The sequence below is a fragment of the Nothoprocta perdicaria genome, unplaced genomic scaffold (genome assembly GCF_003342845.1).
Source record: "Nothoprocta perdicaria isolate Ctin4 unplaced genomic scaffold, notPer1 scaffold_18, whole genome shotgun sequence".
Lineage (NCBI taxonomy): Eukaryota > Metazoa > Chordata > Aves > Tinamiformes > Tinamidae > Nothoprocta > Nothoprocta perdicaria.
Window position 1 is genome coordinate 2,335,950 of NW_020454982.1, and position 26,847 is coordinate 2,362,796.

A 26,847-nucleotide genomic window follows, 5' to 3' on the forward strand; every position below is an offset into this window, starting at 1 on the left:
AGTGGCAAATGCAGCTGCTGGTAATATGACAAAATGTATTAAAAACTGTTGATGTATAACATTGCCAGATGTATTTTCTTTGCTTTAACCTACCTCTAGAAGTAGACTACTACTAGTAGAAAAGTAGTACCACTACTTCTACCACTAGTAGAAAGGAAAAAAGAGGGAAATGTGTATGTGCGTGCCTGTATTTATGTACTCCCTGCATATTTTACACACAACAGAAAGTTGCCAGAAATGTTTATTTTGTCTGTTTTAGGAGGAAAATAGTGTTGATTGTACTATTATAGTTCTTTTAAATGAAACATAAACCATACTATGCCTGTCTGTATTATTCTTTATCTTGCCGGTTTATTACTAAAGCCAGAATATTCATAGTCTCCCTCTTTATAGCCGTACAGTTGTTCTCCAAATCATCTAAATTCTTTCCCCCTACTCCTAGGACAGAACATCTGTATTGCTCAGTATGGGAAGTTCCTCACCTGCTGTTTCCTAACCCACACAAAGACTTTTGTGAGGGAGTGCTGCTTGCTCAGGCCAAAATAATTGAATAGTGTACATGGTCATGTACCATTGCTCAAGCCTGTGTTTAAGCTAGAACAATGTAAAACTGAATATGGTGTTCCATGAATCCCTTGCAATTTGTCTCTATCTTGTTTAGGCCTCTTAGTAGATTGATTCTTTCTGAAGGAACAAATCTCCAGGTAGATCTTTGTCGTTCTATAGAGTGGAAACTCATGCAAATGGCAAAGTGCAGGTTCGGGCAATAGGAGGGCTAGCTGAAAAGGCAAAGGAAAAAATACACAATTGTGAGTCCACTGCTCATAGCATTATGAGTCTGTAAAGTAATTTGAAAATACATGTGAATACTAGTAGAATTGCAAAAGTATTTTTTTTTTTTTTTTAAGGTGGAAGGTGTTTTTAATAAAAAAGGAGACAGTGTACTAATTATAAGTAGTCATTTTAAGTCAGCCTATTAAGATGTATTACAAGCAGAGAATTAAACAGTACTATGTATTAAAAATACACAAAGGTAGTTATGATACATCATAGAAATTTTGGGTTACTATTTTTCCTGCTTTATTAATTATGATTACACTGGCAATCTATTATAATTATGAGACACATGTGGCTTTGTAGAAATGCAGTACAACCCTGCAAAATATAATGCTGAATTGTTCTCTGGGATTGTTTAACTATAAAGTTGAAGCTAGAGCTAGCTGTCAAGCAAAACATGCTGATTTACTGTTGTGAGCCCTTCTCATAGGGAAGATAAGTCATCTCTGGGTGTTTCTCTAGTACGTTATGAACCACAAATTAAGAGTTAGAAATTACTTCCATAGTCTTCCACTACCTGGTCACCTAACAGTGAGCAATATGGCATGCTCATTAGCATAGTAATGCTAATAGTATAGTAATGAAAATTATTGGACTTTTCCCACTCCTATGGAGTAAAAGATGCAGAACTTTGTGGTTATTTTCATTTTTAAAAAAGAAGCCTATTTTAATGCAAACATACAAAGAAACAGGGTACAGTTGCTATGGGAACACTAACTCTTAATTCCTTGATGTGTGTATGCATAGAACAACTGTAGTATTTCTCTAAGCCCGTCTTTGGCATATAATTTTCTGTGCATTTTTAAGGAGTAATTTAGTAAACAATGAGGGGAATGGATGGAAACATAAGACAGACTTCTGTAGGAGGTTAAGACTTAACTATCTGCAGTTCCTGAACAACAACAACAACAAAAAGACTTAATATGCCCAGTTTCTATTTCTTAAAAATTTCCATTCTAGCTAGTGTCCTCAACTTATTTTACATAATTTCTGTGAGCTGAAAACCCATAGCACTTTTGGCTACTGCAGCATAAGTAGTCTTGAAAACCTGGAAAGAGTGAGGTGAGTCTTGAGAGCCCACTGTCCTATGCAATGCCGTAAAGAATTAACAGGTATATAGCAGTTCACATTAAATTCCACAACCATCTGATAATCTGCATCTATTATGTGCAATTGACCTTGCAGACTTCACCACGCTCATTATCCTTTTTCCCTATTGCTTCAACCTTCTGCATGCTAACAGTGTTTGAGAAAAGGAACAATCATAAAGTGTATGTGCCTAAAAATGTTATTCTAATTCCATTCTAAATTGCACTTACCCAAGATTCAGAATTAATAATAGCTAGTCCAGCCCTGGGCCACATGCAAATGGATAGGTCAGTATCTTCTGTCTCTGCCAACAGAAAGCTTGGAATGTTCCGTGCCCATAAGTGGGTCTGTCTCTGCAACAGAAAAGACAACATCAATTTATACATTTTTCAGCTATATGCATTTTTTCAAAATTTTCAGGGGGGTTCCATTATGCTCTGAGTTCCATTATGAAGCAATTAAATTGGAAATTAGAGGTCTAGTTCTTTAAGCAAAAGCTATGTTCTTTTTTTTTTTTTTATCTTTTTGTCATTTCTTGGCTTGATAGCAATCAAGATTTCCACTTTGGCAGTTGTAGTAATGCAAAAATTGATCGAATGTATATAATTCTTAGAATATCTAAAATATTTTTCAATGAATTTTTGGTAGGAAATCTGACCTATCCCATATCCAGAATATATAAACATATTAGGCAAGGAATTGTCTCAAATTCCTTCCTGGCATATCTTACAAATTACCAATATCAAAAGCTCTTTCAAAAATCTTTCTAGATATACAATTTCAAATATTTATATTTTGATGCTGTTCCCTGTAATTGAAACTTTAAAGTAGTCCTTAATGAATTTGTACAAGACCAGGCACTGTTTCCTTTTTTTTTTTTCTTTTTATCCTACTCTTTAAAAATGAAGTTTATAATGATTCCTAATTGGAATTTAATTGTCCGAGAAATTATTCATCAGTTGCTTTAGGGATTACAAAACTAAATATATAAGACAAAAATATTATTGACTTCATTGGACACAGGAAAGTTCAATAATTCTCATTAAATACCTAATAAACCTTAGCTAGCATGAGTTAACTACTGCTGAAATTCAGCTCTGAGTGCTGGATCTCTATCTGCAGTTATCTTAGTTTCTGCTTCTCTGGAAAGTGCCTGGAACCAAGCGCAGTAAATCTTTTCTGTTTATTTTATTCCTGGGCAGCCTTTCACAACCACTGCAGGTCAGTGCGGTTTCAAGATCAACAACAGCAGTTACTTGGTTACTCAGATACCCTGAGTAATCACTGAGTATCTGAAGTTGGAAGGGACCTGCACGGATCATCTAATGCAACCCGCCTGCTCAAGCAGGGTCAGATAGAGTAGGTTGTCCAGGACCATGTCCAGTTGTGTTTTCAATATCTCGAAGGATTTTTATAAACATCTGTTTGTCATAAATAAAATATTCAGAAGATCCTATAGATGATCATGAGGTGCTTCATACAATGTTATTCAAGTAATCCTAGTCTGGCTACCCGGTCTTTCATCTTCTAGCCTTAATAGCCTGTATGATTCTCGGAAATAGGCAACATAGGATCATTTAAACACATTGTCATTAACCAGTGTTCCTTGAATAGGAGTGATAGAGGTTTTATTAAATCAAGGTTAGATTATTAGGTATAGATTTTTCATAAAAGTATAAAAGTTCACACCAGAAGTTTTTATTTGTTTATTTAATATATTAATTCAACTAAGGAAAGAAAAAAAGGTGGTGGAGATTAAAGGAGAAATGTTTAAAAATAAATTATACATTTTGCTTCAGTGAGAAGTGGGGCTCTAGAAATGAAAGATTACCGTAGGCATCACGAGCATTCCTAAACCATGTGAATGATATGTTAATTGTTTGTTTGCCTAAATCATCAGCATTGTTTTTACCGGGTGGTAAAAAGGATGTTACTTTAGGCCAGCTAGCAAATAAAAACTGCAAGGCAAGTAAAAGATTCTCTTGTTCTGGAGGAGGGTTAAATGGGATAGATCCTGTTTCTGTTCCCATAACTTTCAAACTAGGGTCTATAAAGGCCCTTGAAAGATTGTAAATTAGTATCTTTAATCTGGCATATTGAAAAATGAGAATTTGTACTATTGATTGGAATTTTGCTTTCAGTAGTGTATGGCAGGAATGTGTGTATTTAACAGGAACTTCTCTGTTCTAGATAATTCAGATTGTCAGTGCCATTGACAAAGATGATCCTAAAAATGGGCATTATTTCCTGTATAGTCTTCTTCCTGAAATGGTCAACAATCCAAATTTCACCATCAAGAAAAATGAAGGTAAAGATAAAATGTATGTAATGTGTAGCTGCATAGCTTTGCTTTGTACTGACTCTTTGACTTCCAGTTACTTTACCAGTTTGTCCTTTGAACATTATAATGTAGTTTCTTTCTTTAATGGCACCCTAATTAGATTGTTAAACTAATTCCAATATATTTACAGTAGAAAAGAAAAAAATATAATGAATACTGTTCACTGGCTGAAAATTGCATCAATGGATTTTATGCTTATTGTTTTGTGTGTAAACATACCAACATATTTCAGTTAAGTATTTCCTTTCTCTTGGCACACATATACTTGAAGGTCATGCGAAAAAGAGTGGGAATAACCACCAAAATGTTATGAATTCTGCCTTATATATCACGGAATCACATAATCACAGAATGATTACAGTTGGAAGGAACCTTTGGAGAACATTTAGTCCAACTCCACTGCACAAGCACAGTCTTCTAGACCACGTTGCACAAGATTGTGTTCAGGCAATATAAAAATATTTATTTTTACTTGTATACTCAGCAAAATCTTTTTGTTTTCTGTTTTTTGTTTTGTTTATTTCATACAGCAGTACCCTATCAGGAATTTTAGCAAAGTTAATTTTCTGATTTTATGTACTTGATAATAAAGGAAATCACTTATTAGTGTATTAATAATAGGAAGATACTTGTGTGAGCTGTGTATGCATGAGTGTAAAAGTAATTTATGAATTGTCTAAAGATAAACATAAAACACTATTTATATATTTTATTATTCCAGCTTTTCCAATCAAGAATGATGACGTCACTTTGTTAAATGATATTATAAAAAGCTGATTTCTTATACCTGAATATGTCATGGTTTTCCTTATAGCTAGATATTTTTTTCTCCTATAGCATTCACTCTAAGAATATATCTATCTATATCCTTTCACGTTCGGAAATGAGTATATGCTTTCTGCACTTACAGTGGAACATAGACAAACACTCCTCGAACTCTTTTTCGTTGTCAGCAGTACTGTTACACAAATGGAGTTAAGCACCCTAAATGTGAGGTTTCCTCTGAAAAGTAGGACAAAGCAAACAAAAGTCTAAACATTTCTCTTTGTGTTTAAATACTTAACTCATATCACTAATTAGCCTTGCCTCTCCAGTCGCTTACTCATTTAAGACCCTCTCTTACTTGCAATTACAGCCAATGGCAAAATACCTCCTGATCTGAGTGGGAGTAATGAACCTTCTAGTGTATCATGTTTTAGAAAAATAAGACCAATTTTTTTACAAATCATTCTTACACAGATAAATGATAATGCATGGGAATCAGTTAAATGTGTGAATCTCTTTAAAGCATCCAGCTGATATGTCTTTGGAAGTAAAATCCATTTGTATGGACTCTTTAAGCTTTCAGTATCAAAAAGTATAATTCTAACTACACATACTATTTTTTAAAAAATCAAAACTGCTAACCAAAGAATATAGTCAATGGGCTACATCAACTCCAATATTATCTCCCATGTGAAGCAAATATTCCTGTCAAAGCCAAAATCAGAGTGTAATTTATTTGAGGTTAAGGTTTGTGTCATAGAAGCAGCATAAATCTTTACTCAGTTACAACACTTGAACACTAAACTTGGCCATGATTTTGTCTTTCATATCTCTGAAAGATAAGGATGAGTATTTTTGCTGAACTGTGTATTCCTAAAATGAAACAAAGCTTAGAAGTCAAACCTGTAATCCAACTAGTGCAGAACAGACACATCCGTGGTATGTGTTTCTGAGGCTCAGATCACTTCTGAGGCACAAACCTCATGAACAATGTCCTCATATTGGAGGACAGAATCCTTGACAACTTCCTGACTTGACCACAGCCTCACCTTCCTCCCAAATCTCTGACCCTGCCCCTAAAAGAACCAAATATTTGTTTGGCAATGAGTTCCTCAAGGCAGGAGAGTCCGCTATGATGGCTGCTGAAGAAGTGCTGCCACCTTACAAGTCTTAGAAATGGATTCCATTATCTTAGGAAAAATGATAATTCAATAATATATAATTTTCTGAAATGTTCTTACCATTTTGGGATTGTCTTTGGTGATTTAGATAGCATTGTGGCAATTACTCTTGTACTTTAAGAAGCAATGACATTATTTGAGCTCTTCTGTTGGTACTAGCATTCAAAATTTTGCATCCGCTGTAGGAAGAAAGCTGTGAAGTTATGTTTCTGTCCCTCGTGCTAAAGGATACATATGACACATGTACCTTCTCCTTCTATATGGAACATAAGCATGAATTTGAGTTGGTTGCCTATGGACTAATGCATTATTTAAAATAAATAAATTTCCAGATTGTCCTATGGCAAGTTCACATTATAGTTCAGATTCTATCCAAACATACTGCAAATCTTCTGATAGAGTACTTGCTATTAACAAGTATTTTTAATTAACACAAGTTCATTAGAAACCAAAAAAAAAGCACTTCTAAGGTTACGGTTTTAGAGAAATTGTGCTGTGATCCTTAGCAGAATTTGTTCCTTGAAATGATTTACAGGCACCCTAACCAGGCTTTTATCTGTTAGTCTGATAAATTTGCATATTTACCATTCCTTCTGCAGATAGGATGTCCTAAAATAACCCATAGAGGCTCTACTGCCTTTCTGATGGCTGGACTAAAAATGTGATCTTAAATGTCATCATTCATCTTACCAAATGTCTCCAGATCATTTCTCAGCAATCTTTATTTCTCTTATCTCCTGATCTGTTCTTTCTATTCTTTTCCCAGATAAAATGTCTGCTACTCAGTTTTTTGATTATTTTTTAGGCTTTGTATAAAACAATCTTGCTACTATGAACTTTAATGCAAGGCAAGCTGGTCGTTTAGCTGGACAGATGCATAAACTTTTATCTCTTCACAAAAGAAATAATAAAATTGCATAGCAAAAGCGTAATAAGTTCATGCAACAGTAAAAAGCATATAGTGTTTTCTGTATCACTCCAGGTGAATAAGCCTGTGAGCCCATGACAGATCAAATCCTTGATTACATAAACTCAGATAGGCTGATCATTTTTCATCTGTCATTGTACTGAGTTTCTGGATAGAAGTAGGAATGGGAAAAATTAGAATAACTGCTTTGTGTAGTGTTTCTGACAAACTTCAAACCAGAAATAATCAAAGCACTCAGGTAAAAATGTCTTATATTTAGACAGAATGTGATACACTTTCATTTGAATCCTGTTTTGAATGTTTTAGAATCCTTAGCTGAAAGAGATTAACCCTTTAGCTCTGCAGAGAAGGACCTGGGCGTCGTGGTGGATGACAAGTTGACCATGCGGCAGCAGTGTGCCCCCATGGCCAAGAAGGCCAGTGGGATTCCGGGGTGTATTAATAACTGGATCTCCAGCAGGTCGAGAGAGGTGATTGTCCCCATCTACTCAGCCCTGGTGAGACCACACCTGGAGACTGTGTCCAGTTCTGGGCTGTCCAGGACAACAGGGATGTGGAGCTGCTGGAGAGTCCAGCGCAGGGCTACGAGGATGATCAGAGGCCTGGAACATCTGCCCTATGAGGAAAGGCTGAGAGAGCTGGGCCTGTTCAGCCCAAAGAAGAGAAGGCCGAGAGGGGACCTGAACAGTATATACAAATACCTCTAGGGAGGGAGTGAGGAGAATGGGGCCGGCCTCTTCAGTGGTGGCCACCAATAGGACTAGAGGAAATAGCCACAAATTTGAAGCATCAACAGTTCCACAGGAACTTAAGGAAGGAATTTCTTAACAGTGAGGGTGACAGAGCCCTGGAACAGGCTGCCCAGAGAGGTTGTGGAGTCTCCTTCTTTGGAGATCTTCAAAATCCACTTGGATGCAGCCCTGTGCCACGAGCTCTAGGTGACCCTGCGTGTGCAGGGGGGTTGGACTAGATGATCTCTAAAGGTCCCTTCCAACCTTAAGGATTCTATGATTCAAAAATCTGTAGGATTATAGCATAGCAGAAAACTGACAGGACTTTAGAGGACTAGTAAGGATTTTGTACCTTCATGGCATCAGTAAATTGAAATGAGATCTCTGGAAATGGAATTATCATTTGTTTATGGTCTTTTCTTAAGTGAGTGGTCTTCACAAAACACAATGTAGTAAATGTAATGCTAGATTTGAACTCTTAATTTGAGCCGAAGTGAATTTGACATAGTTAATAGGAATTTTATTTAATTTTAGATTGAAATACGATATATTCATCAATGATGAGCTTCTGTGGGTTCTTTATAACAAACTTAGTATTTATTTTCAGTCATACACAGTCTGTATTGTCTCTGATACCTAAAATAGTTTTAAGAGTGTTTGTGAGTGAATGTTAATTTTCTTTGGTCTTTGCATTTAGCAAATTTAATCTGTCACTTATGTCCCTATTGTGGTGCTTTGAAAGTAGTAAGCAATGTGCCATATATTTAAACAGAAATAGCCTGGTATCATGATCACTTGAATCACTACCTGGATTCCATGCCTTGGTACATACCGTTGCACGTCTTATTCAAAATTTGTTATATCTCATCATCTCCTTGCCATTTGTAAAGTTTCTAAACTATTTAGAAATAGCTGGAGAAGAGAATGCCTGTAACCTGAATACTTTTTGGTGTCCCAAATATGAAAACTAAAAGCTAAAAATAAATAACTAAATTTTTACTAAAAGTAAAAAACATAATAAACCTATATGTGTTTGCATTTTTCCCTGAAAGTACTTTTTAGCAACATCTGTCCAGTGCATACCTAGAAGAATTTTTTTCTTTGTCCTTTTTCCTCTCATATGCTATAAAATTAGTTTCTTCCCCTGAATTAGTTTCATTTTGCATTTCTCATAAGTGTCTCTGTCACTGTCTCAGCTGCCAGCTAAAGCTCCTGTGTGTTTTTGATTGACTCCTCTTTCCAAATATCTACCTTGGAGAGTTGAGAGTTGTTGCTGTTATTTCAGTGTTCTCCTTCCACTTTGCCCAGTTTCAAAGTTAACTCATTGACCTCAGGTTCAAAGTGCCTTAGCAAGGATATCATTAAACCCATGTTTTTTCGATGAAGGTACAATAAACATTCACGAAACTAGCACCACATGGTTCCTTGGATATAAGCTGTAAATCCTCTTACTCTTCTGCAGCTTCATGCAGTTTTACAAGAGCCTCAGGAAACTTTGTGGCCCAGCTGCCATCCACACCAGAGGGACTTTCACAATAGCAGTTCTGTAGAGAAGCATATGCTTATACACATCTAATATGCTTAACTATCATCTTCAGTTTTTATACATAGGTAATTAGACATTTGCATGTTTTTTTTCTAAGTATAAAATGTGTAAAGTCACATCTTTGTTAGTGATTTTTAAAAAGCAAAATTAAGAAATATGATCAGAGTTATGTTTTATAACCTACAAGTAAATATTTTTCTACCATGTCTACAATATTATTGACATGGAGTAGCATTTAGGAGACTGACTCTAAAACAGTAAAAGAATATGAGGCATAATCTGGGAAACATTATTGTCAAAAAACCTCTTAATAGGCGAGATATTGTCACCTAAAATCATAGGGAATATTACATAACGAGGCACATCCAATGTGAAAGTAGCAGAGTTAAAAATAAATTATGCATTTGCATTAAAAAACAACAAAGATAAATTAACCAAGAATCTGACACTTCTGTGCCAGAATCTGTCAGCCATGCACACAGACATGCATCATGTATCTCCAAGAGCATTTTAAATGTGGAAAAAAACATATATATGTACATATGTATGTGTGTGTATATACTCTTGATCTTTTTCTCAGCTTGGAATTAAGACTGGAGCAGTTTAAATCAACATTTTTATAGAAATGGGGTAATAGTGCTTCTATTATTATTTTTAGGAAATGATATATCAATAATGAAATGGCTAATATAAAATTATTGAAAGATTTTTTCAATAAGCTTTTTACTTTTTATTTTAAATTAAGATTTATTGTTAAATACTTGAAACAAAAAAGCTTTAATAAGATATTTTGCCCAGACTGAGTACAAAGGCCTCAGTTTTATCAAAATAAATCATTTGGTAGTTAAGTATTTAGCCCCATGAAAGATTTTAGTTCTGCAGTTTCAGACTACTCACATGTGAAATTCCATTTCAGAAATCTCCTAATTATATTTCAGACACATAATTGCCTTTCTTACTTGAAAAACAATATGTGATTTATAGGTCGGAACTACTGCATTCCATTTCTAATGTACAAGCTAGACTACACAGCAACATCCGACCCTGTTCTAAGAATGATGTCTCAAGTGTATCTCACTCCATGTGCTGGAAAACAAGGAAGAATTAGGATCCAACTAAATAGTGATAAGAGAGCCCAAAGCCACCTTACCTCTGCCACTGTTGGAAAAGGCAGACAGGGATGTAGGCCTGAAAAAGACAGATTGTAGCTTCCAATCCATTAATATGCAAAATGTGGTATTCAGCCAGTGCAAATGCTTTTCCCAGAGTAAGGATATATGCCTTAGGTGATGTCTGTGAGACCGGAAAATCATTCATTTTTATAGGAGCCAGAGGAAATCCAGTTCCTTTTTTTATTATATTCTGGTTCCCTCATCCTGGGTCCTTAGACAATTGCCCTTATTGAAGTTGCTTTGGGTCACCAATTGTTAGATCATTCTTTGTAGGAAAAACAATCAATTTTCTTATTTACATATCTGACAGAATTTTAGATACAATGTCATCCTATGAAGTAATAGCCTGTGTCTAAGGATTCAAAAAGACAAGCCCTTTTTGCTAATAGTAGAGCAATAAGCAAGACCAGGTAGATATTAGTGCTATAAATCTTTAGATTATTCTTAAAATCTAGAAGACTGGTAGAATTTCAAGTTAATGATACTGTTACCAAGGGACTTCAATGCATTCAAATAAAACTCAAAGGTCTGTCTTGCTACACACTGAATCCCTTTCCGATTTCCACTGTATGCTTCCTATTGTATTTGAAGCAATATATTTAACTCTTCTACTGTATCAACTTACAGTCCTATTAAGCTTTTCCATGGTACAATAGTATTATTTCCATCTGCTCTGAGACCACCAGTGAAAATATGCTCTCTCCATATATCTTTCATGTCTGGTAGCTTTCTGCTATTTGCTGTTTTATGTTATTCTCTGTTCTGTTATTCCTTGATGTTGAGAATGAACTAAGTGCTATTTGAAGACAAATGATTTTATGTTATTCTCTGAAGATTTCATTAATATAGATGGGAGACTGGCATTTTTTCTCCCTCTATCCTTTGTATGCTTCTTCCTTCACTGACATCTGATTCTACTATCTTTCTCATCTTTCTTCTTGCATGTAGACCACTTCTTTTTCTGGACTCCCTTCTCATTAGAGCCACAGAACAGCTGAAGACTAAGCGCAATACCTCTGCAAACACACTTTCTAGCTCTATCTGGATGATTTACTCCTTCCTAAAATTATTATGTGCTTTCCACCGCTTTTGTAGGCTGAAAGGATTAATTCTTCTTCGTGCACATAGCTACTCTAGCTGAAACCGAATGTCAGAAAAATAGAATCAGCTCTTCAAACCGTAACTCAGCTATCAGCTTCCACCAAACTTTGACCATTCTGTCTATTCAGTCCATCTGAAACCTTATTCACTCCTCTCCTGTATTCAGGATGCAGGGCTCCAGACAGACAGAATGTCTCTCTTCTCCGTCCTAAGCCTGGTGTGATCCATCAAGTCTTCATTCAACTGGACAGGCCAACCTGATGAGTGAACCAGCAAGGAGGGAGCCACCTGGTAAGATGTTTGTCCTCTTTTAGGCATCTTTTGGCTCTTCTTCAGCTCTGCTGTGTTCCCCACCACGTCTGTACTTTTTACAGCTTTATAGCTGGGCAAACGTTTCTCCTGGAGCATTTCTGTTCCAAATACTATTTAGCCTTTCAGTCTTCTTTTAATCTATCTATCTCCATTATGATGACTTCTTTCCAACTCTCACAAATCTTACAAACATCTGCAGAAGAGTTGGATATGCATATTGGAAAAGAAGACTCATTGCCACAGCATCCTATCCTTGTAGAGAGAGCCTTGTTTTCATCACATGAATCAATCACAATTTCAGAAAATGTATGTAAACATGACCGAACCCAAGGCAACACAATGCGAGGGATGAAATACAGGTTAATACTATATACATAGAGCATACCATTATGCCTACATGGCTAAAGAAACTTTTACTTTATTTATTCATGATTTGTTTTTTGTGCTTCTAGTAACATAATGTTGACAAGACATCAATTATGTTTCATTTTATAAATTAAGTTAATTAAGAACCAGATGCAATCTGAGTGAAAAAAAGATCTGAGGTCAGTTTTGTGCAATATATGTATGACAGTGCTTATTCATGATGAGGAAATGATTTGGACAGCTGTAAATTTCTGTGCTATAAGAGTTTTATGATGCTCGGATAGTGTGACATACTTATGTCTCTTTTTTTTTCTCTAGTTTATCTCATTAATTTCTCAATAAAAACGCAGAAAAGTGAGTAACACTGAAATTACTTTAATATATTAAGTAAATGACAAAAAGTCATGAAAACCAAACTGAAAAAGAAAAGAATTTGGTTAGTACATTACCATGAAATGATAATAAGAAACGTGGATGAAAGAAGTGATAAAGATAAGAACAAATTAAATTTTCAGTGTGATTTATTTTCGGAAAAGTAATGGGGAAAAATAATAATTAAATGAGGATCTCAAAACTGAATGGCTCAGCAGACAGAAGAGACTTTTTGGCCTTGTTCTTATTGAGTGCTGATATTCTGTGTTAAGTATTATTAGAAAAATAGCTAGATCTACGATATCTTCTCTCTGAAATTTCTTCCCCAGCAGCATTATTCCAGTAGTCCTTTATTTTCCAAAGCCTCCCTAAGTGGTTTAAAAACATAAATAATTGAAACCTAACAGCAGCCATGGCAATTATGTGAGAAGATTTCAAAAGTATTTAATAATAATCTTTGCCTCTGTTTCTATCTATTGTCTACTTACCTTTTAAAGTGGCCAGTGTTATAATCAAACATGATAGCAGAAACACTTCTATTTTTCAAAGCATTTTTGCTTATAAAATCTGAAACTAAATTTCAGTCTTGGAATGAAATTAAATGATAGTAACACCCATGGACAGTAGTAAGTGGCTCTTTCCACTTCTCAAGTCATTTCAGTCTTTTAAAATGCTTTAATTATATATGCATATTAGTAAGCTGGGTATTATTTGATCACATTAAAATTGTTCTAATGTACATTTTGCTTTAATCTTGGCAGAATAAACCAAATTCTGATCATAGACAGAGAGATCAGCTTTCATAAGTTCATAGGTCTTAAAGCAGCAGGAGCTAGAGGAGAAGTCTGCATAATTTGCTCATCACTACCATTTGTCATGTTTGCTAGACTTCCTAGGCTCTCTGAATGATGTATCATTTCTTCTGCCACCTGACAGTTTGCTTTGGAAATGTAAGTGATGATAAAACAAAAATATCTTTCCCACAAAAAAAAAAAGAAAGAAAAATCACACAATCTGTTGAACAGTAGATTTAATTTTTTTTAAATAGGTTGCATCATCTAGAACTGAGAATTTGGAAGTAAAAGAATAAAACTATTTCACTGCCACCTTTGCATACCATGTGTTGTTAGGGAACATGTGTATGAAAAAGGAGTCGCTTTCTGGGTGAGGTTAGCTTTGTTTTTGGTTTTGTTTTCTGCTTGTGCACATCAGAACATTTGGATAACCTTCCAGATTTTTAAGCAACTCTCTTCTGAATACATGCTGTTTGGAGACTACCACCAGAGCCACTAGAGTACAATTTCGGGTTTCATAGTAGGAACTAATTTCTCATGTTTTTTCTTTTTCTTTTATTTTTATTTTTAGAAATAGCTCCTGTGTTGGAAGTGTTCATGGTAACACACTATGTCTGGTGTTTCTTGTAAATAGGATTAATCTTCTCTGTTTTCACCCCACTTGTTAGATTTAGTTTTGTTTTTGTTTTGAACGTTGAGATAGTCTCACTAAGTAGTTAATTGGTAATTATGAAATAAGACCATTTTTCTTCCTTTTTTTTTTGTCTTGTAAATTTATTGGTACTTCTGGTAATGAATTGTTTCTTTTTTTTTTAACCATGCTCTGAATGAAGGCGGTTGGGGAAATTAACTATTAATTTATTATTCTCTCTAATTGTGCCTCTTCCTTTTGTCAGTTAATGAGAAACTAGCTATAGTATTCCCACTGTAAAATTATAGTTGTAGTAAAGATAAAAACAAACAAACAAACAAAACCCAAAATAACTCTTCCACTTAAGAAAGAATTTAAAAAAAAAATTTAAAAAACACACTTTTTAGCTCTTAAAAATTATTCTGTTTGGTAAAACTACCCTTTATCAGTCTGGAATGTAATAAATCTACCATAGAACAGATCCAAAGGATACAGTCTGTCCACCTGGTTTGTCCCTTAAGACAGGAGGCATTCATTTTTCATACTTAGCCTAAAAGATTGTCTACACAAACTATTGCACAACTAACTTTATAGTGTGATTTAAAAAGACAAAGATCATGTTCCAGTTTGCACCCTGTTTTGAGCCAATTACACAATGGTCTGCAGGAAGGAAGCAGTTCCTATTAGAATCACAGTCATTCTCCATTGTAGGTGGCAATGACATTGAATGTTTTGTGAAGTCTGTGTCTGTATGTTCTCCTGGTGTTGTCACGTATTCCATGCCCTTTCCATGTCTCCTTACTGCTTTTAAGGACTTTTTTTGTTTTAATCATTTTATCCAGAACTTCTTATAGCAAACCTTAATGTAGAAAAAGCTCCATGACTTCTCTTTTCTTTTTGTACAATTTATGATGTTTTCTCATTAACCTAGATTTTTGTTACTTGTATGGGTGACACTGTTGTAAAATAAGGCACATTGTTGCCTTCATTTAATTCTGTTTAATTAGGACTGTATTCTATATGGCAAAAAAAACAGTATTTATATATTTATATATTTATATAATTATTACTATTTAATATTCATATAATAAATGTCCTTACAGTTTTAAATTTCTTTCCTAATAACAAAACTTTTTGGCTTTGTCTATGTTTTCCTGCAAAAATTTCATTCAGTCTAACCTAAAATAAAAGCTAAAGTCAAGGAAGTCATAAGAAAGAAAAACGTTTCATGTAGTCCTTTTGAACTTGCCACTCCTTAGACTCACTTACCTCTGTCATGTAGCTTTCTGTACCATTGCAATCCATTATATGTGACCCTTCTGTAAATTATACAGCACCCCAATAAAGATTTAGCCCTGTGATCTAAGAGCACTCTGCAGGAGTGATGTTTTGTGGTTAAGGAACTGTACTAGAGTTCAGAATAGTTTTCTGTAGCTTGGTTAGAGGTTTCCTGTATCATTTTGGACAAGTCATTTAATCCCAGTGCCTGTCACTGTGACGTGCATACACTACAGATATTCTTTTAAAATGTTCATCCGATTCTCACATGTGACATTGATGGCACCTATTAGCAGCTCCCTATGGATCACTAAAGACTGTGATTTTTGAGAGTGCATTAGGGTGTCTCTTTGGGTTCTTTTGAAACTCCCAGTTAGAAAATATGCACAAGTACTTCTGCAGCTCAATCAAGGAAATGTCAGAGACCAGTCTAATGACAGCCTGTAGCTAAGGCATTGTTGTATCTTTGATACAAGCTCTAATATTAAAGCTAGGGAAAATGAGTTGGGACTGGATTCTGTACATCTTCTGTATAATCTTTATCAGTCCTACAGCATTACTATATTTGTCTTTGCACTACCCTCTTTTATTTTTAAATGACAAAAGTATTTTTATAGCAAATCAATTTTCTCATATTTTGTGCTTGTCTTCTGCTGACATACAACACCAAAAAAAGTATTTGCTAAAAATAAAATGTGAAATTGGCTAGAAATAAAGAGTGGACACTCTATCTAGCAAGACCACTTGCTTCAAAACTTTTTATGAAGAACTTAGCCTGAATTTGTATAACAGTTCTAAATCCTTACTGTGTGCTGGTGTGTAGCATCTATGCAATATTGGTACAGGAAAAAGTGTTAAGAAGTAAATGTTAACTTGCTTTGTGCGAAACTTAAATGCCAAAAAGACATCACATTTTATAACTAGAAATGTTCATGCTTTGTTTTTCATTTCTCTTGCTATGGAATTCACAGTTAAAATATTACAAAGCAAGATTGATTTCAAGCACCTGTGTTTGTCTTCATTTTCATGAAGGCTTTGAACTTCTCCAGAACCTAAAAGCAACCCAGTAAGTGAGAAATGAAAGATATGAGTGAAGTGAGGAGGCTGAAGAACACTGAACTCTTCAATCACCTCCCAAAAAACATTGTAAATTTTATTGAACCTACCTAAGATGTAGCTTTACACTTAACAGTAACCCAGACAACCCAGATCAATGCAATGTGTAGAAGTCTAAGTCTTATGGAGTCTGAAGCTTTAGTTATTTGTCTATCATAGATTTGTTAAGGTTGGAAGGGACCTTTAGGGGTCATCTAGTCCAACCCTTCTGCACACACAGGGTCACCTAGAGCTCATGGCACATGGCATCCAAGCGGGTTTTGAATATCTCCGGAGAAGGAGATTCCACAACCTCTCTGGGCAACCTGAATAGTCTTTCCCTAATTCTCTCTCCTGAATTGCAACACCTAAGTGAGAGAAACACTCTCCTAAAGAGGAATGCAGATGGAAAAGTTTTGGCTCATTTTGGCTTTTTTATTTATCTTTAGAGTATCTTGCTGAAACACAGTGCTAACACAGTCATGGAAAGGTCCTGATGCAAATGCAAAGTGTGGCCACTGTTTTAGCAAAGCATTAGGAAATGGTATTATTTTCTGAAACTTTTTGGTTAAATTAACAAGATAATAGAATTAACTAGAATATGTAGATTTCCAAAATGATCCCTCAGACTATGCAAACTGCTGTGTTAATAACGTATTTTTATGCTGAGCACATTTGACAGCCATTTCGGCTCCCTTTCTAAACTAGAGCTTGGCAACCTGCATTAATTCTTATACTTTACAGATGTAACATTCGATGCACATGCCATGTAGTGATGTGATCCAAATAAAGCAAAGCATGTCAAAGCAGTGGGAGTATTAGTAAACAAGTTTCTGGCTTGCCTGTTGAGCACAGCAGAGAAAAATTAGAGGCAAAAACCAGTGCTGATTTAACATGTCTTTCACTTCCATTATCCTATTTTTTTTCTTTCGGATTGTGGGGGTATCAGTTATAACTGGTACCCGGTGACTCAGAGGAGACAAATGGGTATAAAATCAGGGTGAATGAGATTAAAATCTGAGATGTTGAATATAGTTATGTTCAGAGAACTGTAGGAACTGTGTAGCTCCATGATTGGAGTTTTGTTTTTCACCCGTCTTTAGTACCTATAAGTTAAAATGAGGGACTTTTCATCCTAATTATTTCTTTAACCTATTAACAATAAAAATAGTATTATTTCAGATTTAATTCATGCTTCTGCATAATAATTTTAATAACAACAAATTTCTATCCTTCTTTCTATGGGTTATAAGAAATATAAAAAATATAATAGTTGGTGCTAGAGTGAAAGTGACCGTATAGATATATTTGATTATAGCTCTACTGGACTAAAGGTCAAAAGAAAGTTTGAGAATACTTAAGAGACAATTATCTAAAGTTCAGACTTTTCCAAAGGAATAGAACTAGAAATTATACAGACAATTATCTAAAGTTCACATTTTGAAAGGAAAAAGGTAGGAAAAAATTTCTATTCCATTACATTGCTGTTATTTGCCTGTATTTTTTTTATTACTTCAAGAACTTATTTACTTCAAGCTCTGCATTAGAATATTCTTTTGTGATTATTTCTCTTTTTCAAGGATTTTTAGCATATGAAAGTGGTAAGAAGATACATAATCATAATTTGAAATCCGTAGTAACACTTTTATTTCATTACTGGAAAACATGTCCTGGGAATGTGTTTAGTTCTTTTATACAAAATTTTCAACAATTCAAATTCTGGCATAAGCTAATAGTACTTAGGTGAACTGGTAAAGAGAAAAAAATACAGAGATATAAAATATGTGGAATTTTCCAATTTCCCTCCTCATCGATTTATTTTCTCCGGTGCAATACTTCTTTTTTGTTGTTGGTGGTTTTTTTTGTTTGTTTTTGTTTTTCCTGTGTACTTATCAGTACCAGGAAACAGAACTGTTATACTAATAAAGAAATAGCTCATCTTTTCACCTGCTAATGATTGACAAATGGATAACACACAAACTCAAAATCATTCCCTTTCAAACAGTGTTATGCTTTCTTTAAGAAGTGTTGCAGACTAATGCAAGAAAAAAAAAGCACCCTTTTAGATAAGTATTTCAATGCCATTCTTTTTTTTTTCTTTTTTTTTTTTTTCTTTAATGGCATTCTTCTAAAGTCATACACATCAGCTCTGCAGGACAGGGCTGGTCTTAAAAGCCGCATGTTCCTTTGCAAAGGCAAACACTGAGGAGGGTTTGCTTTGAGAAACCTCTGCTGCTCTTTATATTAGATGAGAAAGCAGATTGTGAATATTCTATTTTGTCCATTTGTCAGAATCAGAATTAAAAAAAAAAAAATCTGTCAACAGTCATGTTTATAGAGGAATCTCCCATGTGCGACCAGTGGTAGGGAATGGTTTGGAGTGTTGCTGAAATATTCTCAGCTTTCTTCTAGAGCATTTGTAGTTGACTAAATATATAGCTGGCATTTCTTTGAATGCAATACACTGTGGTTCCTCTGCCTCTGCTGTCATGGTTTCCACTAAAACATTTGCGATAGTAACAAATTACTTGATTATTTCAAGTTTCTTTGTGCAAATGTGTGCCACTTATGAACTCAAAAAGGAAATGAATGAAACGTCCTTTTCTTTTCAGCTATATATAAAAAAAAAAAAGGCAGTATCTTAAGAAGTATGCTCTTGCTGCTCTTTCATTTATGGCAAAGGACTCTTGGTATTAGACTAAAAAACGTACACAAAGCCTCCCTTTAGATAATGACTTCAGAAAGTTTCAAACATAGCTCTAATAAACATAAAGAAACATATATCTCTGTGGTTCCAGGGTTTCCAGCTGTAAAATTTCCAATTAAAATTCCTTCTTTCTTCACATAAGTAACACATCTGACATAGATAACAATTTCTACCAGAAAGTCCTTAATACTATTAATGATTTGATCTTACTGAGAACAGTATAAAAGGGATAGAAAAAGAAAGATAGAAAATAGAGCTATGTAGGTGTAAGGTTACGCAGCAGGGAAGTCCACTGATCTGAAAATATTAAAGAGATCGTCAGGGAATTAAAGAATTACCGTGATGTGCACAAAGAAAATGACATTTGAGTGTAAACTGTCTGCTTCCGTTTTTATTTTTGTTCTGTCATTTTACTGTCAAACTTCAGGTAGTGGCATACAAATCTTGTGCAAAGTAGAAGATGACTCTTGTGTGTTATGTTCACATCCAGAGGATGATGTCAATGCTATTAAGGTTACTTCTGTTCACCAAAAACAAAAATTGCTTTCTCTTTTAAGTTCTACGTTTGCTTTCTCTTAAAATTTTTTATCCAAGCATCTCTTGAGATCAGGAATCTTGAGTACAGTTAGAAACCCGCAGGAAACCCTTGCCCCTGTGTTAAGCATATCATCAGTTGTGCTTATTCAGACCACTTATGCCTAGGAATCTCTGGGACACTTTGTTAAGATCTGCTGCATTATCATTATTTGTTCCAGATGTGAGGGAGATATTCCCTTTACAGTCTATTTGATGGTTATTTGACAGGTCTGCTTGGAGACAGAACAAGTAGAATCAAACTGAAGAGAAAAGAAAAAAGTGTTCATTGGACTGGTTTTCAATCAAGATTTGGTGCAACAGGAAGTTTGCAGTTCGTTCTTACTTTATCCTGGTAGTGCCAATAAGAACTAGAATAAATAGGAATGTTTCACAAATTTGTCCTCTGATTGCTCATAATTTTTTAACTTTTAATGCTTTTTAATGCTTTTGGCTGAAGTGCTCCTTGATCAAGAACAGTTTCACCTTCTAAATTTAAGACATGAGTTTCCATAGACATTGTGAGCTAGCAAACAATGTGCATTAAGAGAATGAAATGTTATGATTTTCTAACAGAGCTAGTTCATAGTGTCATCCACAGTTCTGTTGTGGTGTTCTAGTCATGTTTTCTGTGTAGCAGCTGCAAACTTAAGAAGTGGAGTCATCCATTTATCTAAATGATTAACTTGATTTTATGTTTAAAAAATGGTTGAAAGGCACCCCCTAGAGCTGTCCTTACAGCTTTGTGATGAGTTAAGGCAATGGTTAAGGTCTTATACCATTTTTGCAGGGCAGAATGCACCCATATATTTGGGATATCATCAGTGAAACGGCATTAATAGGCATTTTAATGAACTTCAATCCCTTCTCCTCAAAGAATGGTGAAGAATTGAGGGAGATTCATTTTGATATTGTGACTACTCAGAATATCAGAGGACTCCCTGAATACAGCTGAGTAGCTCAAGGTAAAGACTAGTTAGTGTCTTCAGTCTTTGCCTGGGGCCGTTTTTCATGGAGCATTTGTGACGGGGAAGGCTTCTTTTCTTCCACGTGTTATTTTCTTTTTTTTTTTGCTAGAAGTAACATGAATAAATAAATAACCTGAACAGCGTAATATCGAAAAAACAGTAGGTTAATTGGAAAGATGAAGGAAAAGTGATCAGCCCCTTTCCTGCTGAGCACCTGCTGCCAAGTTAATTCATAAAGCAGCACTAAAGGTTGTTCCTGGAGGAGACTCCTGTTCTTTTGCCAGGTCCAAATGCTTTAGGGAGAGAGTCTACAGAGAGGAAATCAGATAAATTTTTATTGCTAATCAGCTGCTATGATTTATTTTCAAGTTTAGGAGTCCACTAAGTAGGGAATCATTTTTCTTCACTTGGGAGTCAGACCTTCAGCAACACCAAGGGCCGTTTTTTTTAAGGGATGGCAAAGAAAGTGGAAGGAATTTCAATCAATCTTGCCTTCCAGCTTGGACAAAGAAGGACTGTAGCAGGGTAATAGGAAAGAACTGTCTGTTGAGAGATTCTATGCCTCGAGAAGCCACTGAATGACACAACATTAAATAAATCTGGACCTCCAAGTAAGTGACTACAGATGTGACACTATGAATGAGACTCGTCTCAAAGACACAGAAAGCTGGAAATTGAACCCACATAATTTGTGCCCTTTGAAAGCTAAAGCAAAGGATTTTAGATATAACTTATGCTTAGATATTTTTAACCATCCTCAGAAATGTATAATTTTGCATAAGGAACAGATTTTCTGAGTGTGTTTCAAATGGAGGAGAGCAGGACAGTGTTTTGTGAAGAAAAGGGCTGATCTCTGAAAAGAATGTACCTTGTGCACCCACAATATATATAGTAGCCTCTCTTAGCTTGGTAAAGCAGTACGCATTTTAGTTCAGGAAAACTTAGCAACAGAATTATTTTACTAAGACAATATTTGCTCTTGTGCCTTCTAGTTCAGCTACGGAGCAAGCATGACAGTGGAAATGATTTTTTTCAAACTTCTGACAAATTTAACCAGCAAGGAAGAGTTAAGTTTTGCTTCATTCTATGGCTTTGCTAATTGTTGACTTAATACACACTATTTTTTTTTTCCACTGTATTGCAGTGACACAGATACTACTGAGTATATCCCAGGACTTTGATCCTATCAGACTTGTCAAAATTCTTAGGAGCTCATTCCCGAAATTGATCTTAATCAACATATATGCTTGCTTTAATTTTAAAAGGGGCATGAGAAAAGACAGGACTATTTATTTAACGCCAGTGCCATTAGTTTTGATATGGATAGAAACTTGGATAGAAACTCTAGATCCCTAAGGAAAAAGAAAAAAAGGCTTAAGAATCCTTTCTATTCTGCAAAGGTATTATGAAGTAATCATAGTAGTATTGCTCTCTAAAGATTTTATGTAAAGAATGTCTTTACACTATTAACTTCCATATGTTTCCCCTCTTTTCTCTGCTCCTTTCTCTGTTTTTGTAGATCATAGACTGTGAGCTGCCTGAAACACATGTTGTCTTCTTTTATGCTGGCATAGTGATCTGCCACACAAAAACCGTGAGCTGCCAGAAATGCTCCTGGCAATTAAAGACAGTTGATGCAAATTAAGCATCACTTAAATTAATTCTTATTTTCAAGGAAGTACCTGGCCAGTACCAAGACATACTTTTTTCATGGTGTTTCAGGAACATTTACTGTGGTAATATAGAAGAGAAGTTAAAAGAGAACAACTACAATATAATGTTCTTACTCCTAAATGTGATGCACAACTTCATTTTCCAATTATCATTACATTCTTCAGTAGCACATACACATGCCTAGTCTACGTGCCTATGAGAATCATTTTGTTTGGACTTTGTTATTTTTGATGAAAGACCAGAAGAAAACAAACTAGTACAAACCAACATGCTCTATTAGAATGTAACTCATAATACTCATTGGTTTTTTAGATGAATTTTTATTCCAAGGAATAAAGCATTTAAAAGCTTTTGTGTATATAAATATATTTGTGTATCTAAATAAATTGACTGGTCTTTCATATTTGATAGCCCCTTTACCATGGTTTATATCTGAGTATTCTAGCACATACAAGGTCACTGATATTTGAAAAGAATGTATTGTTAAATGGCTAGAATCTATAATTACCTGAAGTCACTAGAAAATCTCAGGCATTCAATCAGGAATTTGATTTAGGAATTATTTGTACATTAAATGACTAGCTTAGTTCTTACAAGCGTGTAGAATAAGATGTATACAATTACTCTAGATGAAGTCAACTCTACTCTTACAGCAATCATTTACAATGGTCAATTTCAGTTAACAATATTTAAAGTATTGCAGATACCACGTTGTACTTAAGTATTCAAGGAGTTACATTTTAGTCACTTCAGTGGTGAATTGAGAACTTAGTAGCTGCAAAGGGTTTAAATGAATATGATAAGAGGAGAGAACAAAAACGTTTGGTAGTCAGCACGCCTGGGTATGTTTCTCAAGTTAAGTACCTGGATAAGTGTGCAAAGGTAAGAATATCCCAGATTTGTTCTCCCTGTATCATAGGAAATATTTTATTTTAATCAATTTATTAAGACTTAATATTTAGATCATTGATAATTAGGCCTGCAACTCTTAATACCTCAGCCTTTATATTGCTATTAATAAAAAGAAGAATCTTTTATTGCAGAATGGAATATGAGCACAATTTGTGCTCATAATATACGGAACATTTGCTTTAATTGATGAACATGCTTTATTAAGTTTGGGTTACTCTAACAATTAATTTCTCTTGTATTGGCTGATTTTTTTATGACTGTGACTTCAAAAATGATCGTGAATCCTGATACAAGGAGACTGACAACTATAGGGATGTATTCAGGGAAGCAAGTGTGTAGGGGGGAAGGAAATGCATATATCCCACTCATTCATTTGGGACATGGGCAGCCATAGGAAAAATGGAAGTATTTCTCCATCCTCTATTGCTAGCCTAAGGAGCATACATGTGTTTGTTTAGAGGTTTTCTGAACTCATTAGGAAAAAGAAGTGTTTTAGCAGTTATTTTAGGTGATAAAGTAATGCAAATTTTCTCTTTTCCAGATAATACTCTCAGCATTTTGGCAAAGCATAGTGGATTCAGCCGGCAGAAGCAAGAAGTGTATCTACTGCCAATCATCATAAGTGACAGTGGAAACCCTCCCATGAGCAGCACGAGCACCCTCACCATCCGCGTGTGCGGCTGCAGCAGTGACGGGATAGTCCAGTCCTGCAACGCAGAAGCCTACGTGCTTCCCATTGGACTCAGTATGGGAGCCCTCATTGCAATATTGGCATGCATCATTTTGCTGCTGGGTACGTAGTCGTTTCAGAGCCTGCAGTTGGCTACAAGTAAGCAAAGAAGTCATACCCAGAAAAAAAAAAATAGAATTCCCCAAATTATCATCAGTGTGGATATATGTGACATGCATTGGTATTGAGAGCCATCAGGACTGGGTCCCTATAGTACTAAGAACTAAAATAAAAACATAGAAAGAAAAGTTCCTGTCTGAAAGAGTCTTATATAAAAGTTTCTTAATTAAAAGGTTGAATTATGAAACTAAAATCAAATCAGATATGTTGAGTAGCAGGGTGAACAGAGAATGTTCTGCAGATGATGGAAAATGAGTTACTTGTTACCTGTTATTTGAGCTTTTCACTATACTTTATTACTCTTATTTTAGAAAAAAATAAAACTCTATATCTAAGCTCCGATGAATGTGCTTAATAGCTTAATATGTAATGCTTTGATTAGAATTTTTTTCACTAATCAGCCTATGATTCTTTTTTTGTAGTCATTGTGGTGCTGTTTGTAACACTGCGAAGACATAAGAATGAGCCGCTAATTATCAAAGATGATGAAGATGTGAGGGAAAATATTATTCGCTATGACGATGAAGGAGGTGGCGAAGAAGATACCGAAGCCTTTGATATTGCAACTTTGCAAAATCCCGATGGAATTAATGGATTTTTGCCTCGTAAGGATATTAAGCCTGATCTCCAATTTATGCCCAGGCAGGGTCTTGCACCTGTTCCTAATGGCGTTGATGTTGATGAATTTATTAACGTAAGGCTTCACGAAGCTGATAACGATCCTACAGCTCCACCGTATGACTCTATCCAGATTTATGGCTATGAAGGAAGAGGCTCGGTGGCTGGTTCCCTTAGTTCATTGGAGTCCTCTGCATCAGACTCAGATCAGAATTTTGACTACCTCAGCGACTGGGGTCCTCGCTTCAAAAGACTTGGAGAACTTTACTCAGTTGGAGAAAGTGATAAAGAAACTTGACAGTGGATTACAAATTTCTTCCCTGTTGACTTAACAATCATGTAATATTCTAGGGCCACTGCTGTTAGTAAAACTAATGTGGCTTTTTGTTTTAGAGGCAAGTTTAGCGCCAGTCATCTATAAAATCAACTACATTGTAATGTTGAACCAAAAAAAAAAAAGTATATGTTAGGAGGTTAAGTCTTGTGGAGTGTGAAGTAAAGTATGTGGAGTGTCTAGAAGTCTTTGGATATTTGATATTCACTTGGCCACTCTGAAGATGGAGATTTGGATCTTTGATTATCTTCAGTGAAAAGAAAAGAATGAAAAGAAAATGGTGCTTTCTTAGCTAATGGACTTGCAGGGATCTCGCTGTTGAACAGTGTCTCCTGCGAGTGTGTGTAAAGCTAATGGTTTGTTTCTGCATTGCCAACAAAGATCCCACCACAGAAATGTTATAAAAGCAATATCTTGGTCTTCTTAGCAATGCTGAATAGAAATAGCATTGTAAATCCCTACTGGCTTCTACTGTGCAGTGACCATACATTGTACATACAGTAATTGTTGGCCACGTAACCACAGACTGATCATCATTAAATATTGTGTCAAGCCTTAAAATATTCACATGTTCTTAATCCATTCCAGTGATGGGTAATAAATCCAACTAATGTGCAGAGATTCAGAGGCAAGGGTGCAAAACCTTGCTTTATAAAAAGGATTTTTTTCTAGAAGAAGGATCAATCCGGTACTTCGTCTTCTTAAAGGACGGAAAAAAAGAAAAAAATAACTCCGAAAGGGGATGGACTTACATATATGAAAGAAATGCTGATTTTATTGCTAAAGATCGGGTTTATTTGTTCAATCCTGAAATAAATATTTTATTGATGTCCATTATTGCTTTTATTTATTAAGAATGATAATCTGTAGAGTAAAATTATACAGGAAACTAAATTATATCTGTTAAAGTTTTTTTTCTATATATAATGAATGTTTAATACGTGTACATTTTGAAAAGAAAAATGACAAATTGTTGCAGGTTAAAGAACTAGCCTATCCATTTGCAGTAGTTGAATTTTAAGAGAATGCTGGCAGGAATAAAATTTTCCCAGAGAAAACTTTTGACAGTTTTGTATCTTCTTCATAAATCTAATAACTGGTGTTTTTAATACAAGCACAAACAGCTGGAAGTAAACTGGTTCATGTGAATATTTAAACTATTGACTTTTAGAATTCCACACATAACACAGTACAGTAAAAAAAAAAATGCTTATAGTTCTCCACTGTATTAGAGCAGGAACCAGTGTGTACATAATTTTACTGCTTATGTTATTTAGCATTTCTTTTCTATAATATTCATGGTGATGCACCAGGGCTCTTGCACACAGAAAGAAATACACTAGAAGCTGCAGCATATTCAATTTGTAATGCAAACTTGCCATTTAGAAGTAGCAACTGTATAATAAAAATATGTATTACATGCAAATCATTTTAATTTTCTACTTTGTTTTGATGCTATATTATTGTTTGTTTATTTACTCCATGTATTGTATCAGAGAAACTCCTGTATTGTTTCCTACTTTGTGAAATATATTTTTATAAATACCTTTCATGTTACTGCTCTTCTTTCAGTTTTACCTGTCCCCAACAGAGAAGAATCTCCCTGATTAACCTTATAACCTGTGGATGCATGCATTTCCTCCCAAATCTTTTATTTAGCAGTCACAATAAT

General features: G+C 35.0%; 1 protein-coding gene across 3 annotated transcripts in view; it reads left to right on the forward strand.

The window, feature by feature from the left end:
* Positions 1–26,582, forward strand: part of CDH8 (cadherin 8) — a 107,088-nt gene extending 80,506 nt beyond the window's left edge. For 2 of the 3 annotated variants that reach the window (XM_026036514.1, XM_026036512.1), the window contains 3 exons: positions 4,117–4,234; positions 23,915–24,166; positions 24,646–26,582. In XM_026036514.1, the coding sequence (XP_025892299.1) occupies positions 4,117–4,234; positions 23,915–24,166; positions 24,646–25,139 (864 nt within the window). In that variant the 3' untranslated portion in view covers positions 25,140–26,582. Of the gene's footprint in view, positions 1–4,116; positions 4,235–11,934; positions 11,983–23,914; positions 24,167–24,645 lie in introns of those variants that run through there. The other variant, XM_026036513.1, reaches the window with a different exon arrangement.
* Positions 26,583–26,847: the final 265 nt, after the last annotated feature.